At 50.7% G+C, this 17797-nt stretch overlaps 5 protein-coding genes across 5 annotated transcripts; 2 read left to right on the forward strand and 3 right to left on the reverse strand.

Annotated features, from left to right (window-relative positions):
* Positions 1–339: 339 nt before the first annotated feature.
* On the forward strand, positions 340–2715 carry TRIVIDRAFT_82979 (uncharacterized protein; the record flags this gene model as incomplete). Its single annotated transcript, XM_014096429.1, has 4 exons — positions 340–350; positions 558–1289; positions 1351–1722; positions 1803–2715. 4 exons carry the CDS (start codon positions 340–342, stop codon positions 2398–2400), a joined length of 1713 nt encoding a protein of 570 aa, XP_013951904.1.
* Positions 2716–3647: 932 nt separating this feature from the next.
* On the reverse strand, positions 3648–6002 carry TRIVIDRAFT_113637 (uncharacterized protein; the record flags this gene model as incomplete). Its single annotated transcript, XM_014096430.2, has 2 exons — positions 3648–4652; positions 4701–6002. Coding segments are annotated over 2 exons (2307 nt in total), but the record flags the coding sequence as incomplete, so codon positions are not given.
* A 1342-nt stretch (positions 6003–7344) lies between these two features.
* TRIVIDRAFT_66614 (uncharacterized protein) lies at positions 7345–8041 on the forward strand (the record flags this gene model as incomplete). Its single annotated transcript, XM_014096431.1, has 2 exons — positions 7345–7598; positions 7747–8041. The coding sequence occupies 2 exons, from the start codon at positions 7345–7347 to the stop codon at positions 8039–8041; spliced, it is 549 nt and encodes a 182-aa protein (XP_013951906.1).
* A 3998-nt stretch (positions 8042–12039) lies between these two features.
* Positions 12040–13779, reverse strand: TRIVIDRAFT_205446 (uncharacterized protein; the record flags this gene model as incomplete). Its single annotated transcript, XM_014096432.1, has 1 exon — positions 12040–13779. One exon carries the CDS (start codon positions 13777–13779, stop codon positions 12040–12042), a length of 1740 nt encoding a protein of 579 aa, XP_013951907.1.
* A 1794-nt stretch (positions 13780–15573) lies between these two features.
* On the reverse strand, positions 15574–16945 carry TRIVIDRAFT_205447 (uncharacterized protein; the record flags this gene model as incomplete). Its single annotated transcript, XM_014096433.1, has 4 exons — positions 15574–15655; positions 15750–16586; positions 16642–16782; positions 16857–16945. The coding sequence occupies 4 exons, from the start codon at positions 16943–16945 to the stop codon at positions 15574–15576; spliced, it is 1149 nt and encodes a 382-aa protein (XP_013951908.1).
* Between the last annotated feature and the right edge of the window lie 852 nt (positions 16946–17797).

The following is a 17797-nucleotide window of genomic DNA, read 5'->3' on the forward strand; positions in this document are numbered from 1 at the left end:
CAAGTTCATTGTCTGTCTTTTCGTGGTACAATATCTAGTAGTCCCCCTCTATAATAGCTCTTGTTCATGGAGATTCATTCGTTCGTAGAGCTGCCACCATCGAGATCCAAAGCTCAGCCTTCCAGTGCACGAGCCACACAAGACGAGGGTCTGCTGTGGCTGAGACCGCAAAGGCTGAGGCGCACATGCGGGTGGCGCGTCTCTGCGCGGTGCAGCGTCGCGCCGAAGCTCTCAATTTTAATCTATTAAAGCAGCCTCACCTTGTGCAAAGCCACACACAGCTCGATTTTCCAAAGCCTTGCTGGATTCATTTATTGCGCATCAAGTTGGGCGGCCAAAATGACTGCAATGTGAGTATCTTCTTGCTTCTCTCATCTGTTGTTTGTTCCCTCTTTTTTTTTTTTTTCGCATGTTGCTTCCTTCTTTCCCTTCCTCTCTGCAATCCTTGTAGAGCGAACCAGCAGCAACTTTGCGTTTGTTCACGACGCCCAGCAAATCTTCCCTTACGGCCACCCAAATCCACTCCCAACATGCTAACCGCAGCCGTGTCTATACAGTGAAAGTTTCGACAGCATCTACCTTGACCTCTCCAAGGAGAGCGGCAAGTGTAGGTTCGCAGAGACCGGTTTCGGATGGAAGCCCGCGGGCGGCGGTGACACCTTCACCCTCGATCACAGCAACATTGGGAGCGCCCAATGGAGTCGAGCCGCCAGAGGATACGAGATCCGAATCCTGCAGCGCAACTCGGGCATCATCCAGCTGGACGGCTTCCAGCAGGAGGACTACGAACGCCTCAGCAAGATCTTCAAGAACTGGTACAGCACCGTGCTGGAGAACAAGGAACATGCGCTGCGGGGGTGGAACTGGGGCAAGGCCGAGTTTTCCAAGGCCGAGATTGTCTTCAATGTCCAGAACCGTCCGGCTTTTGAGATGCCGTATTCCGAGATTGGAAACACAAATCTGGCTGGTCGAAATGAAGTCGCCGTCGAGCTGGCCCTGCCCCTCAACGCCAACGACACCGGTACCAACGGCCAGCTGGGCGGTGCGCGTGGCAAGGGCAAGAAGGCCGGTGCGGGCAAGGATCAGCTCGTCGAGATGCGGTTTTACATCCCCGGTGTGACGACTAAGAAGGAGACTGAGGGTGAGGACGCTGGTAGTGATGCTGGCGAGGAGGAGGAGAAGAATGCTGCGACGCTCTTCTACGAGACGCTGATAGAGAAGGCAGAGATTGGCGAAACGGCTGGTGATACTATCGCCACCTTCCTCGATGTTCTCCATCTCACCCCCAGGTACGTGTTTAGCACTCTTGGCAATCCTCATCTAGTGGACTTTTTTCTGACACATGCGCAGAGGTCGTTTTGATATCGACATGTACGAAGCCTCATTCAGACTCCGTGGAAAGACATACGACTACAAAATCCAGTATGAGGCTGTCAAGAAGTTTATGGTGCTCCCAAAGCCTGACGAAATGCACTGCCTGCTTTGCATTGGCTTGGATCCTCCTCTCCGCCAGGGTCAGACGAGATATCCCTTTGTCGTTATGCAGTTTAAGAAGGACGAGGAGGTGACTATCGACCTGAACATTGACGAGGCAGAGCTGGAGAGCAAGTACAAGGACAAGCTTGAGCCCCATTATGAAGAACCCTTGCACCACGTCGTGGCCAAAATCTTCCGAGGCCTCGGCAACAAGAAGATCTCTTCCCCTGCCAAAGATTTCCTTACGTATGTATCCCCCCGTTCGACTATTCACTTGACGACCATTGAAACCCATATGCTGACTTTCTTTTGTTCTTCTGCAACAGCCACCGCAACCAATACGGCATCAAGTGCTCTATTAAAGCCAGCGAAGGTTTCCTGTACTGCTTAGAAAAGGCCTTCATGTTCGTGCCGAAGCCGGCGACGTACATCGCCTACGAGCAGACACAGTCCGTCACCTTCTCCCGTGTAAGCGGCGCAGTCTCCGCCCTGTCCACATTCGACATCACCGTTGTTATGAAGAACGGCGCCGGGTCATCGCAATTCAGCAACATTAATCGTGAGGATCTCAAGGCCCTGGAGTCGTTCTTCAAGCTCAAGGGCCTGCGCGTCAAGAATGAGATCGACGAGGACGCCAACCTGCTCGCTGCTGCCCTCCGTGAAGAGGCCATGGATGAGTCCGACGATGAGGTCGTCGCTCCCAAGGCGGACCGTGGTTCTGCTGATGAGGACGAGGAGAGCGTCGATGAGGACTTCCAGGCTGACAGCGACAGCGATGTCGCCGAGGAGTACGACAGCAATCACGAGAGTTCCGGCTCCGGGAGTGCTGAGAGTGACGTCGACAACGACGACGATGATGAGGATATGGACGATGTCGATGAGGAGGAGGAAGACGAACGACCTAAGAAGAAGGCAAAGAAATGAAGAGAAGATAGGATGGGTAACTTTTTTACTTATATGACTCCTAATCTCGCGGCCTTGATAAGGGGGTAAAGAAAGCAAAAAAGAAAGGCAAAGAATGAAAGAATGAAGGGAAGAATGAACTAGGATGGCGTTTTTGGAGGCGCGTGGTTTTGTTTTTTTCGCAAGGCAGATTGAAGCTTGGGATTTTTTCACACATCTTTTTTCTCATGCCTTGATGCTTTCAACGTCGGTTGGGTTATTCGCAAAGATATGGTATTCTGTAGTTGATAGGTAATTTATAGCTACATATGACAAGAAGCATCACTTTCAAAGCGCAAGGGCACATCAAAAACGTCCGTTTTACGGTTCTCTTTTTTCTGGTTTTTTATTTCAAGCATTCTCTATTCAATGAAATTACACACAGTTTTGTGTCCTGAACAAGCCAATATCCCAAAAAGCCAAAGCCGCCACTTATTACCCCTTGATAACAACGGATTTAAGCACAAATAATCCCAGTTATTTTCCATATACACAAAAAAAAGAAAAAGGAAAAAGTCCAAGTGTGATGCCAACTCAAAAGAGACAAAGAAAAAATTTGGAGACGGGGGGATAAAGCGAGATAACAACAAAAAAAAAGGAAAAGAGAAAACTCCTTCTAGACCCGGTTCATAAAATCCCATCGCATTCGTCATAAAAAAAAATCCGCAATTCCCTTCCAGAATTTCCATTTCCAATCTTCCCATACACAAGAGAGAGAGAGAGAGAAGACCATGGCAGTTGTATGTGCTTTTGCCTGCTTTTTGTCTATATCATTCTTTTTTTCCAGCAGGATTTTGCTCTCTCTTTTTTATTTCCCTTGTTCCCATCATCTCTAAGGAAAAGCCCAGCGGCAGGCAAACATAGGCAATCTCGTGCCTCTAATACTCTATACAGCAGAAATGAACAACGCCGTTAACGATAGGTAAGAATCACACAGGACTCTGCGCCATAGAGTTTCACAGGGCATCATGGGCCCGTGTCTTGTATGGGCGAATCTCGAAAATTTGACAAGGAAATAACGGATGGTGTACATCGCTAAGGGTACATAGGAAATCGAACGGCGCATGCTTTCAAAAAGAGTGCGTAAGAGAAGAGCCGATTTCGAATCTGATTGGAGCGCGATGTGTGTGTACGTGTGTATATATGTGTGTATGTGTGTATGTGTGGTGTGTGTAGTATGTGTGTGCGATGTTTAGGAGGATGTGTTTGTTTTGGTGCATTTTGTGTTTTTAGATGCGGTCGCCGGTTGGCTTGATGTATGATCGGGGAAACAAGGCATACTGTCCCACGGGGGGTGCCTGGCTGCTCAGACTGGCAGTCCTGGCTCGAGGGCCCCGTCTCTGGCCCGCCTCAAATTGCTTGAATGAAGGCTCCTCGTGGATGATCGACTCGCTAGCGTGAGACTTGTGAGAAGACTTCCTGGATGGGCCCAGAGGGAATGAGACAAGTTCGGGAACTGTGTCTTGTGGGCTGGTAATACCCGCCTCCTCATCTGCGTCAACGTGTGGTAGCACATCGACCTGAGATACGGGAAGAGGCTCTGCCGACTCGGTCCAGGATCCAGTCATCTTGTGCACAGACCCGCTGCTGCTAGCTGTGTGGCGGCTGAAAAACGACCAAGTAGAATTGGTAGAGATGTGGCGATCGGCAGTCGAATCAGAGTGAGTGGAGACAGTCCCCGTCGTGGAGGTACTCGCGCGCTGCTGCGACCACTGCATAGGCTTGGTAGTTTCGTCATACATAGCCCCTTGGTTGTATGGTAGCGCCAGCTCGTCCTCGTCGGGATACTCGTGTCTGGCGCCCTCTTCAAGGAGCATCTGCTGATGGAAATCACCAGGAATGAGCAGCGAAGGCGACAAGGTAAAGCCGTGAGACTCCTTAAAGCTTGACGCATGCGAAACGCGGAACAGCTTCTTCTTGTCAAGGAGGGGAAGAGAGAAGTTGTTGGGAGCAGGGGCACTGAAAACAGGTGTGATGGCCTCTTGGATAGTGGGTGTTGATGTTTGACTAATGGGGCTCAGGCCGGGAACGTCAAATGTGGCTACAGAAAGCATGCCAGGAGACGATCTTGCGGTCCCGATAGGCACCTCGATGTCCTCTGCTCGCATAGTCACCTCCACCGGGAGAGTATCGCTATCGCGAGCAGTATCCATGGAGTCACGGTCCCACTGGTAGTCGCAGTCAGCCTCAGCTTCGTGCTCATAACAATAGTCAATGTCGTCCTCCCAGCTCTCCTCGATTACGCCAAAATCGAACCCGTGCTTCTCCGTGTTCGATTCCACAGCAACCTGCTGCAGCTGCTGCACCACCGATGCCATGTGAAGGTTACCAAGAGTCTCTGACGCGTTGCTGGCTGGGCGATGGGATTTGCGAAGCATAGGTACAGATTGGCTGCCCCGGATGGATCGTCGATGGGCGGCAGCGTGCTCGTCTTCCTCCGGAACATCGGCAAGCGGGGTCTCGTATGTTGCCAATGTAGGGCTGGCGAGCGGCCAAGCGGGCTCAGTAGGCGAAGGCTGGATTGGCGAGAGCATCGTGTTATAAACATGAAAGTCTTCTCGGCTAGTTATGATCGGCATAGGCGGGAGTGGCTCGACTGGATCATTAGGGTTATACGGCTGCGGGTGCCGGAAACCGCCGCTGGTCTTTGGCCGTTCGATATTGACGACCGGGAGCTGCCCCTCCGCATCTTCGTATGCCACTTGGAGGCTTGGTCTGCGAGAGGGCGAAACGGGAGAGCCAGGTTGCGGAGCGGTGGGGTGGATGGGGGATCTGGGTGGTCTGGGTGGTGGTGACATGGATGGAGTGCTTCCTCGCAGCTGGTCCTGCGATCGGATCCGCCTCATCAGCCGACGAGGTCCAACTGATGGAACAGCTGACTGGCGTGATGAGGCAGCTGGTCGGGAGAAGAACGCGCCAGAGTCGTTGTAGGCGTCAGGGTGGAAGAGAAGGCTGGACCCATCGTTCGCATTGGGAGCGCTTGTTGGGCCGGTTGCCCGCATCGTCAGCTGCTCGGGGGCCTCCTGCGTGGCAGCCTCGTCACGATTAGTGTGCATGACATGCTGGAAGTTGTAAGGACCCGAGATCTGCAGCTTCTTCTGTGCTGCCGCAGTGTCATCTCGGGAAGCTCGTCGTCGAGCAAAAGCCTGTATGAATGATTCTTTGGGGGCTGGAGCAATGGCATTGTCCGGCGGCACCTCAGCAGAATACATGGAGCTAGCTGAGGAAGAGTTGGCGCTGCTCTCACGCTTGGATCTCACTCGCCGATGGAAGGGATTCTTTCCAAAGCCGTAGATGCTATCTGAGCGCTCTCTCGAATGGGCGCTGCTACCAGTGGACTTGACAGAAGCGCGTCTGCCAAGTGACAGGTTCTCCAAGGTCTGCTCCCACCCTGGATTCTCACTGTTGGACGCCACTGATGCCGACGCGGCGGTGCGGTGTCCGTTCTGGCGGCGCAGCTGTGAAGCTCGCCTCATCTGCGAGTTCAGCTGCCGAAGTCTGCTTGGGGAGGGTGGCCTGTCCATGGCAGGCTCGAAAAATTCGGCGGCACTCATGGGAGACATTTCGGATGATGGATGGTTGTCGAGGTTAGGAGAAGAAGGTGCCGTCGACGACCTATTCAAGTACCAGTAGGACGACGTCTGAGGCCGGGCCCTGGAAACCTGCTGCGGCGCCGGGTGGCCAGAATTGAAGGCTATGGCATTCATGCTCCACATTGCGAGTCAAGGGCTGGGGAGGGCGACGACAGACCATGCCCTCTGGGGATCTGCGGCGAGACTGACTGATCCAGGGTGAAAGCAAGGCGATGAGGGGCGTCTCTTTTTTTTTCGTTTTGCTTTTTTTGGTGCTTTGCTTTTTTTTTACACTTGGGATCCGCTATTCGTATGAGTACATGTAAGGATATGATAGTCCGTGCTCCATAAGAGTGTGAAGATTGTTCCAGGGGAGTCTGGTGATGAACTCAATCGACAGTTCGGGCAGGGCGATGCGTGGAGTGGATATGCTCAGCGCGAAGCACGAAAGCAGCGGTCCTGATATAATATATCTGGATGCTGGAGCTGAGATGAGCTGGGCCAGAGAATCACGAGCGAGGGCTTTTCTCCAGGACCCTAGAGAGTCTTGTTGCTAAAATTCCCAAATTTGGGGGCTATCCTTGACCCCAGGTCAGTCAGGAGATTGGACCGCGGAACCTCGTCGAGGGTAGCGTCGTCGACATGGGGGGACCTGATGGAGACGATTGTGCTGGGGAATAGCTCCCTGTTGGCTCTCGGCCGACAGGGTCGTGGGACCCCTGGACCGTCTGGGATGCTGCATCCTACCGAAGGCTGGGATGGCCAGCAACCTTGCCTGCATACCGATGGGGCCGGTGAGGACAAGCAAAGTTGCACAAACAAGCCGGAATGACTGAGCCCAGCTCTGTATGGCCAAGGCCGGAGAGCGGAAGAGAAGCGTGCGAGCACCGTCCAGCTCGTGTGACGGACAAGGCACGCATGTGCGAGGCATGCAACCGCAATTAAGCGTGATGCAACCTGCGGACTAAAAGAGCGTGCGATGCATGAGCTGCAGGAACGCGACTTCGTACGGACGGAGCGCAAAAGTAGCGAATGGCCAGAAGCAGTGATGCGTACGAGTAGTTACAGTACCGTAACACATCGCGGTTTGCAGGCACGCCATTGCACTGCGAGATGAGCGAGGACCGCTCGCGTACGATGGCGTGGAATCGCACGGAGTACTCCGAGCTCCTGATAATGTTATTAATATCCTTCTGTGGGTGCTTCTGGAAGGCGAGGCATGCGGTTTTCCGGCTGGGTCTGAGACAGCGCGGCGCTGAAGACGGCGTGTCTCATTTTGGCCGTGCAGCTGAAGATGAAGATCCCAAGACAGAGGAGCTAAGGCCGATCGATAAATGGGAGATGGATTCTGGCGATGGCTGGCGATGGCGGTGCGGCATCCGCGACAGGTACCTGTACTTGGGACTGCCAGTGGACGGGACTAGGCCCGAAGCAACGCGCACGGGAGGATTCCGTCGCTGGCGGTGCGCTAGGCCACGCCAAGGGACCAGGCACAGGCACAGGCACAGGCGAGGAGCAACATGGCGGCGCTCGTACCTGTACCGGTGCCTGCGCTAGGGTAGAGCTTGGGTATAATACATGGTACGAGGTTAGTATTGTACAAGTATTGTAAGTACGGAGTATACTCGTAGGTGTTCTAACCAGGGCGCAGCCAACATTGAGGGCCGCTGTCCAGGGACCTTGTCCCGTTCGGGCGTTTGTATCTGTGCCTGTGCTGTATCTGTACCTGTACTCGTACAGAACTGTGCCGTGCCAGGGCGGGCGGGCAACAAGCAAAAATCCTTCTGGCAGGAGCCCAGCAGCTCTGTTCTGTCCTGGTCCACGCGTCGGAGAGGCCAGACGGCAAGGATCTGCGTGGCGCTACTGAGCAATGGCCCAATCCGAAGCGTCGGGTCTGCGCTGCAGGAGCAACTCAGCAAACTCTTACCCTTGGCGAGGAGGATTACTGTACTGTAGAGTACGAGTACTGTACCCAGCCGTACAAGTACAAATCGGTGAGCAGTCCCTGTACTCGTACTTGCGCCTTTGCTCCGACTCTGGCAGCTCTATAAGATTTGTAAATAAATATGGATCGATTAGATAGCCTTGCAAGTGAATGATGGCTGGTGATACTTTAGTTCTGCCAGGCAGTGCCTTTAGCACTTGACAGCTACAATACAGTATAGTCCGACTTGTAAGCTTAGTAGCAGCTTGGTGCAGGTGCTATGATATCCCGTCAATACAGGCGCTATAGTAGTAAATACAGTACTAGACCACTAGACCCAAGGTACCTACCTAGGTACTAAGGTACTGAACCTAGAGCTCGGATCAACGTTACGTGGTAATTTAGTACGAGTATATCGTCTGGAAGCAATCTTGTCTCTCTTCCACGGGCTCGACGCTAGCTTGTACAGGGACTTTGGTCCCTAAACTTGGCACCAATTAGACCTAGCCCGTCACCCAAGAGCACCAATGGGTTTAGCACCAGAGGCGAGCCAACCTCGTACAGGTACTACTTCCAAAAACATTGCAGGTAATCGGCGATATGCGGCCAGCTTCCCCTCCCACCCAACAGCGTGCATATGCAGGAACGAAGACGAACGTTAGGTTCTCGCTGAAGAATGCTTTTATTCGCTCAGCCTCCACACCACGGCCGGAGCAATTGGGGTTTTTTTGCATGAATATTGGCGTTGTGCGCCGTCGTATTCGAACGCGCACGCACAGCAGCAGCAGCAGCAGCAGCAATGGAACACGACCATGAACCCTCCTCCTCACCCGCTACTCGGATACAGAGCTGACGTCCGCTGTACAGTGACGTACGAGCCACGAGAGCGGCGATAACAATTGAACCTACCTATCAAGCAACATGTACAGTACTCGTACAGTACTGTAATCTGTTCTCAAGCACCAAATACGGTCAACTAGCTCTTACAAGCAAGGGACCGCTGTCGAATCGAGAGGCTGCCCTACGACTACCAGACAGACATGGGTGGGGGCGACACGAAAAAACTCGCTCGAGATTGCCTGCCAGGGAAGCCCATGTCGTGCCTTGTCTAGCTCTGCCATCATCCACTTCTCCTCTCGAGGCCGTCAAGAAACAACAAGACGAGAGTGCTAGGACTCGTCCCCGCCAAAACGCTCTTGATCGGCAGGGATTGGCTCTCCGGGCCGGACAGCAGTCGTGAAACGTCTGGCTCGAGGCCTAGTCTGCTCCTGGCACACAGGCATGGCCCCCCGTCCGCCCGTGCTCCAGCGAGCCCGACCAAAGGTCCGTGATGGGCAGCCGTCTTGTCGAAACGGGAAAGCCACCCATTGTTGTCAATTGTGATCGCTGCTCAGAAAAAGAGGCGACACGCTCCGGCGTCTCATTCGGAGCGCTGGGAGCCATCAAGTTCCGGGCCAATTGCTACTCTGCGGCTCACAGTCTCTCTCCGGCTCTGAATAGGCGAATTTGCTTCTACTTCTTCCTCTGATTATCATCGGCACTTTTTTTTTTCTTATCCTCCTCCTCCTTCGTGAGGGGTTTTTCCAGGCTGCAGCATTCGGCATTGCATTACACAATTGCTAGCTCGCGCTCGTGCCTCGTACGAAGCAACAAGATGGAGCATGAATCCAAGACGGTCAGTGGCCCATGGACGAGGATGGAGCCGTTCCGGGCCAAGGTCCATGGTCCAGCATCTCCATCATGGTGAGGCACCCAGGGATCCCCCAGCGAAGCTCCGCTCATGCTAAGCAGTCCCAAGCCGACGGTTAGTACCTGCAACAGCGGCATGCCGGTGACCTTTGCCCGATTGCTTGCGTATGAGTGCTCGTACGGAGTACATGTCGCAGACTCAGAGCAAGAGCCCGTGCGTGCTGGTGGCGGCCCAAGCTGCGGGATAGATGCCGTCAATTCTATATTTGCGTTGTGGCTGCCGAAGGCACATTGGAGGCTTCCGCGACCAAGATTGGATGCTCGCATTCGATACTGGAAATATCGGTCCCGGATTTACAGGTACGTGTCTCATGATACCCCGTGGTCGCGTTCCTGAAGGAGGGCAACACAAAGCAATGGCCCTTGCTCCAGGTAAGCTCTCTCACGAAAGAGCAGCTCTTGGTTTGTGTAGATCCCTGCCATTCACAGCTGCTAGTGGTGAGTGGTCGTATCATTTGTAATTTCCATGTATCTGGTCGCTTATCTCCCTGACCTAGACGTTCATCCAAAACCAATCTCCCCGGATATCGCCCGTCAGGATTCTGCCTGCGAGGGACGGTGAATTGTCGACATCAGCCTGTTTTGGTGATTGTGATTGGCAATCCCCATTATTCCCCGTTCCCCCAATCATCAGCTAGTCAAATTACCGTCCCGTTGCCATATGTGATGCCCGGCCTAACAACGCGGAGAAGGTGTCCCTGTCTGAGGAACTTCTGCCGGTGCTCATTTACATACAACCACGTCCATCTAAGATCGCCTGTTTACGTGTACCTGGGTTGGTGGCGTTTGGACTAAGACTGTAGGATTTGGATTCAGCTCAGCCTCCCCGGTGTGGCTTTCCGCTCCCGTTCTTATTTCGAGACCGGGTGCCTATGTAACACCCACGACGGCTTCAGTGCGTGCAAAGACGGGGGAGGTTTCAACAGCGAGTCGCAGAATCGTCCACTTGCACTCGCAAATCGTGCAACTTTGGAAGCAAATCGTGCTACTCTGTAACTAGACTTGTTTTCGCAACGCAGCCGAAGGGGGTCCGCCACCCCGGACAGCAGCCATTGGGCCGTTTCATTTGCTGCTTGCTGTTGGTTTTAGTGCCCAAAACAAAGAGAGTGAGAAGCCAAAAAAAGAGCGTCGTCCGGGTATGCTCTGCAAGAATCCAAATTGAGCCGTGCCATTGGCGCAGGACGGGTTCCCGCTATGCCCTTCTGCGTAAGTCGAGGCAGAAGCTAATTTGGCTTCCATTAATTTAAATTAACGAGACGACGAGACGAGGGAAGAGGCCAAGTAGACGGACGGAGAGCTACAGATACGGTGCAAGTACAGCAGCATTGAGGCTATTTGCTGGACGATACGTAGTACGCCCGCTGCTGGAGAAAAAGAGGGCACGCACCATATTTCCTGATGCGGCAATATATACATAGTAGAGGCAGGATAAATGCAACAAGACAGCATTAGGCCAACAGCTTATACTGTAGTAAATGGAAAAGAAAAGACCAAAACAAGAGTGGAGAGAGACAGAGCTTGAGTGCAGTGGCCAATTATCGCCTTATTGTAAGCATGGGTTTGAAGCAAAGCTGGGGGGAAACACGCCTAGACCCCCTCCCGTTTCCAGATCAGCAGATTGAAGCAAATGTTCTACCAATATGCGGCATGCCGTCTTTGTCGAGCGTTTCGAGAAGGATTCGTCAAGGATTCGTAGCATGTTAGGTAACCTTTTGCCATTCTTAATTAATTTTTCTTGTTGCAATTTTCTTGCTGCATTCGAGTACTATTCCTTTCCGTCGCGAGAAACCGGGTTCCGCCCCGTTAGTTCGAGCTGGTGGGATTCCCATGCATGCAAGACATGTCGCTGCTTTGGTGGCTGCATATGCAGAGACATGGATTTTCGAGCTCAGCTCTGTTCTGTTCTGGACCTTTTTGTTGTTGTTCATGCCGCTGAGGCTTGTTCTATGCCAGTCTTGGATGCTGTATCCGCGGCATCATATGCTTTTTTTTTTCTCACTCCACAAGCTGGCTTATTGTCACTACCCTGTAATAGGTGTTTACTTTCATGTGAGGCTTGGTGAGCAACAAGATGGTAATGTCAGTTAGATATCAAAGAAATTAAATACTAGTGTTACTTCATGAAAGCTAGGTACACTTAATGAAAGCTGGGTAGGTACACTTGATGAATGCCAGGTTCGCTTAATGAAGGCTAGGTACGCTTGTCTGATTATATGTCACATTGGATTAGCAAGGCAAAAAGTCTCGCTTCTCATCATTGAATGTCAAAGTGACATATTCTCTATGCTATCCTTTTTCACAAATCACAAGCCAAATAAGAATAGCAATCTCATTTTGCGGGGGAAACGCCACCTCTCTTAGTCCCCAGGCATGGTGCTAGTTTTTGCCGTGTGCCGCGGCTTGCTCAGCCTCTTCGAGAATTCTCAATGTTGTCGAATCCTGTCTCTCAAGGGCCAGATCCCGGGCCGTCTTCCCCTCAAAATCACGAGCCATCGGGTCGACGCCCTTCTGGAGCAGATACCTGCATCTCCATTGTACTCTAGTCATACAGGCCTGGACCTGCAGGACGCCATGTAGCAGCGTCCTTCCAAACTTATCTCGAACCATCCAGTCAGTGCCTAGTTCGTCGAATTTGCCAAAGAGCTCCTCGTCTACGGGCTGCATGTTGGGAAGGTTGTTCCAATAGCAGCTGCTCCATTCCCAGCTGTGGATCTCATCCTTGCATTCAGTGTAGGAAAGCATAAGCTGGATTGGGGTAAGGCCTAAATTATTGGCTGAGTTGATGTATTGGGCGCATTGATACTTGTCGAGTAGCATGTAGAAGAGTTGTCGGCGGCGATTGCCTCCGTCGAAAGCATCCAGAAAGCCATCTGCGAGATAGTGAATGACGGTATTGTTGCTGGCATCACGAGCATGGACATTTGCACCAGCTTCGAGTAGTTCAAGAACACAGTCTTCGGGAGGTCGAAACTCGTCACAGAGCTGGTCTTTGGATGAAACTGTCGAATACTGCCACATACGCCTTATGGCTGTGTGAATCGGAGCCAGTCCATTGTGATCTGGCTGGTTGACTAGGGATGGAAATCGGGCAATCAGATAGTGCAATGTCTGACAGATCGCAGGCGGTTTATCGCCGCCCATTAAGTGTGCTTCTAGCAACTGATGCAAGGCGTTTTTCCCTTGGTTGTCCGTGGCCAGTGGATCTGCGCCCAAATCCAGCAGCGCTTCGACCACCGTCTGAGGTTGAGCTCCCTTCACGTTGACAGACGGTCCTGAGTTGACGCCAGGGGGTTGATCGCTCTCATGGTGTAGCCCTGGTTCCGCGTCGGTATGCTGGTGGGGGAATTCGTCAAGCGGCGAATCTGCCCCAAATTGATTACGACAGGCTGATAGGAAAAGAGTACGGCCCTGAGGGTCGCGATGTTCAAGCTTTAGATTCTTCATGAATTCGGGAGACTCGAGAAAAGGCTTGAAGTAGTCGCCGCTGTCCAAAACGGAATGAATGACGCTGCGAAGGCCAAAGTCGGTAACCACTACCTTTGGTAAAGTTCCGCGGAAGTCGGGGCCGAGGATGTCCTCGATTCTTTGGCCTTGATGCTCCCCAATACCTGTTGGATCTATTGGCTCGCTGATCTCTTGTCCAGGGAACAAAGGGCGAGAATCCTTGGAGTATAAGCCTTCACTCAATTGGGACGTGAAGAGGGCATACGGATCTGCGCCATGGCGTAGAAGTGATCTGACCATGCGGTACGCCTTCTCTTGTTGGTCCTCGTCGCTTGGAATGTTCGCAGCGATTCCGAGGGGAAACTGGGCACCGTCATCTGGCCAAGGCATTCGATCCGGTTCTCTGTCAAGCCAGTCATTTTCACCTCGAGGCATGATCCGCTCAGCTCTAGCATGACGTCGATTTGGGTCTACCCCAACAGACAGGAGTAGATCAACCACTTCTGGCCTGCGCCAGTACACTGCACCCCACAGGATGGTGAGTGGAATAGGCTCGCCTTTTTCTATGAGCAGCCTGACATGAGCCTCCTCGGACTCGTCGGATGCCTTCCACTCGTTCACGGCAGCATAGCATCTTGTTGAGGTTTCTGACAAATCGGAGTCACTGCACATGGTGACTCAAACGTGGAAGAGGCAATGAGTGAAGTTATTGCATGAAGGGGAAGTTTGAGGTGTGAAAATATTGAGTGTATCGAGCTTTGGCCTCTGTTTAAGTATTGTTTGCTCGGTGGCAAACAGAGGCAGCGACGTGGCCATAGCGCTGGACTTGGAACAGGGGGGGGGGCAGGAATTGTCAAAACTGAAAGGCTGTGCGACATTAACTGAATATGCAAATATGAGTTAGTTGGAGATCTGAGTCGCCAACTAACAAACGGGATTATTATCATGTTGCCATTTAGAACCGTGTGGGTAGTCAATGGATAGTGGTACTTGCATCCAGATGTTAGATACGAACGATGTAAGGGGAAAGGGAAGAGAGTAAAGAGAGGAGATAAATGGTCCAAAATCTCGGCTGTTGACCTGCTTGCAGCATTACGACGAAGCTATGCACCTGAGGTTTGATACCCATCCACTTAATAGCTTTGGGATCAGAGCTCAACTCGGTGAATGCATTTCGCTGGTGAAACACCATTGTGCATCCCATCGTGAAAGTTGCAAAGATGCCATAAACTAGATGTTTAATGTCCTCTGGAGAATTAATCTATGCATGCCGACCAGAGGCAGTCCCTGCGGGTCAATCTCAAGACCCGGAGGATTCTTCGTGACTCATCCCCTAGGGAAATGGATTAGTGCTTGCTCGTTTAATATAGGTATTCTATTTGTAAATAATATGCCTAGGTCATTAAGCAGTAACTACTCTTTCCCCCCTAAAATGGGAAAAGAGAAAGGGTACGGACCATTAAGCTGATTGATTTCGTTGACAGTAGTAGGAAATAGTGGAATGTCTTCTCCAGTCCTCACATCGACTAATGGAACCAGAGCACAATTTGGCGTGCCATAAAATGTGTACATCACATGATTTAGACCTTTGCGATCCTCGTTCTGAAGCCTGAAATAAAAAAGTATTAACACTCTGAATCGAATAGGGGATTTGCCGATCAGCATCCGGGGAATGGTAGACAGACCTAGCTAGGATGTTGATGCTAGTTGCGAGTGTGCGCTGCTCAGATATATGACTTTGTTGCATAGAAGCATTCATTTGCTCCACTACTTGAGCCAGTTGAACATTCTGTTGATGTGTTTGTTCTGGCAAAGCGAAAGCCAAGTTTAACATTGCCTGATTAATGACGTCTTGGTTGGACTGCTAATTCATTTTGAGTCTGGGTCAAAGCAAACGACGAAATCTGGGTTTGGGCTGTATAGAGTGTATTGAATAATAAACGGGGAGGAATATTGAAAAGAGAAGGAAGACGAGGGATTGAAGAAGTTATATAGTAGATCTGAAAAATTACTTCTTCGGCTGTTTTCGATACTTTTATAGAGGCTAAACTTTATAATCAGTATGAGAGCTTCAATGAAGCAGTAACGACTGGTTCAATAAAAGACCATGACTCAACCTGTACCGATGCTTTCATAGATATGTACCTACCTGGAAAAGCGTGCTCAATCAATGTATAATGTCCAGCACTTTCCGAACAAAGTTATCCTTGGACTATGAGAGAATGGCGCTAATCTTACTTATACTTTGATGTTTCCAACTCAGAGATATAATATACATTGTAAACTGTATTGGGCAACAAACGGACAGGGAATGAGGTAAGAGGGAAATTTGGATATACATCAATGTTAAAGGATATCATGGGCCTCTGGTGTGAAGACATAATTGGGGGGATGCTTTAGACATTTCTTTCTATTACCGCTATATGAACGTCAATCTTTTCCTTTCCCACCTCTATCTTGGCCGCTCTATGTATCTATTATCATCACTTCTCTTTCTACCCAATCTTTCCATTCTTTCTTCTTCCTGATCACATCCCCTGCAGAAAACCTATCAATGACAGTTACATCTCAAACACCAGCCATTATCCTGATCAAGGCCTCACATAGTAAAGCCAAGTTTCCGAGCCTTCACCCTCACTGACCTGGCTGCCTTGGGAGATCGTAAACTCAACTCAGCTAATGGGTCCCGCTTCTTCAGTTCGCGAGGAAGTTCCCGAGTGCATCCTGTGGCCGTAGCTGCCATCTTGGATGCTACGAAGGCCTTTTTGTGCGCCTCGTTGAGCCTCTCCATCTTTCCGTTCGTTTCTGTTTCTTTTGCCATGAATTCGGCATTCGCTTTTTCGAGCTCCTCCTCAAGTCTTTCTAGTTTGTCCTTGTTCTTTTCAATTGTCTTTGCGAAGTCGATCATTGGAACCGATTGAGGCACCCATTTAGGTACCTTACCCTTCCGCTTGGTTTTGTCCTCTTCCGGTTCTTTCTTGTCCATAGGTGTCTCCACATTCATCATTTCAATCTCAATCTTAATCTTCTCTTTACCTTCTTCCGAGGGAAATTTTTTCTCAAAGTACTTCTCTAAAAAGACGCGTCTGTGTTTGTCCTGGTCTTTTCCTCGAAGGGCACTGATGTAGAATGCCGAAGCTTTGCCCAACTTAAGCAACTTGTCTTGGTCAGTTGGCTTTTTTGGTACAGCTCCTTCGTCCGGCTTTTTATCTTTGTCTGCCTTGGCCGCGAGAGCTCCGATAGGGTCGCCAATAGATGAAAGTGCGTCGTAGAAATCGGCTTTGCCCGGCATCAACTTGCCAACGTCGACTTGACCAGTGAGGAGCTCACCGGTGTTGAATCTCGCATTCTCAATGCCTCCGATAAACTTGTTAAAAGCCGATGTTGATTCCAGATTTGGAAGGTTCTTGGCGTCTATTCCGGCGATCTTCTTAAAGCCGGTCGGCTTTTTGTCGCCTTCTTTCTTCGGTGCCCAAATGCTGTCGAACCATCAAGTCAATACAATTGGCTTAGAAAAGAGATAGGAAATCATACTGTAGCATAAGCTCCTCAAAGTTACACCGCCCACCACGTGAACCGACGCAGTCAGGAGCAATCGTGAACTTTGTCGACTCATCAAGCTTGTGTAGTTCTCCTTCTGCGAGATACGAAAGGTAGTATAGGGCCCTGGTAAAACTGTTAGGAGAAAATAAATGAAGGGGATCATCTGTGTGAGTGGTTAAGCTTCTCACACATGTAGTGAGACAGACCGTTCAGGGACACCTCGTTCTCCATATGCATAACAACGTCGCACGAAGGAAGAAAAGAATATGGTGAAGAGAAGCCACAGGAGATTCATAGCGAGATGGCGATGTCAACCAAACTTAGGTGATCTTGAAATAACGAGGCAAAAATGTCGGGACACTGCTTGACGAGTCAGCAGGACAGGGCCTGTATTGGTAGTGTGAGAAAGAACTATTGATCAGGAACGTAATGGAACGAATCGAAGCTTGATTTACGTCTTCAGTATTCTTTTAAACGTCAACTAAACCGCCAAAGAAAGCTTTATATAGCTATATACGAATCGCAGCAGCTACAAGTGAGCATAGAAGCCCCACGTAAGTTGCATCGTCGCGAATGGCTCAACACAATTATTCCATACGGAAACAAATGCATCGCGCCTCACTCTTTCGTCATTTTTCAGAATCAGGGGCCGTCTTCATTTTTGGCAAAGGCAAACAGACAGATGGCAAATATCCGCGCGCAGGGACCTCACTTTGGCACCATCGGGCCTTGCTGCTGCCTCAGGTTTCGGAATCTTACCTATACGAAAACGAAGGTCAAATGAGAAGGACTTTTTATCGGGTATGTACAGTGTGGAAAGGCAGCAGCCACGAATCGTCAGCATTTTCTTTGAAGAGGAATCCTGATAAGTGGCGACATGCATGGATGGTTTGCTCACTCACCATCCGTGGGATATCTGCGGAAAAGTGCCCTATGCCTCCAAATTAGCCTACATGTATGCACATTCGCATTTATAGAGTAACTTTATATGCTTATTCAACCCTCCCTCTAAATGACTGTAAAATAGAGAGAGAAAAAGGACCAGAGCAATGGCAAGTGCATATGGATGGAGCTTTGGTCTGGCAGAACCACTGAATGTCTTCGTTCAGTAAATCTCAAAATGAGATCAATACAAGAATTGAGGCCG

The sequence above is a fragment of the Trichoderma virens genome (genome assembly GCF_000170995.1).
Source record: "Trichoderma virens Gv29-8 chromosome Unknown TRIVIscaffold_88, whole genome shotgun sequence".
Classification (NCBI taxonomy): Eukaryota; Fungi; Ascomycota; class Sordariomycetes; order Hypocreales; family Hypocreaceae; genus Trichoderma; species Trichoderma virens.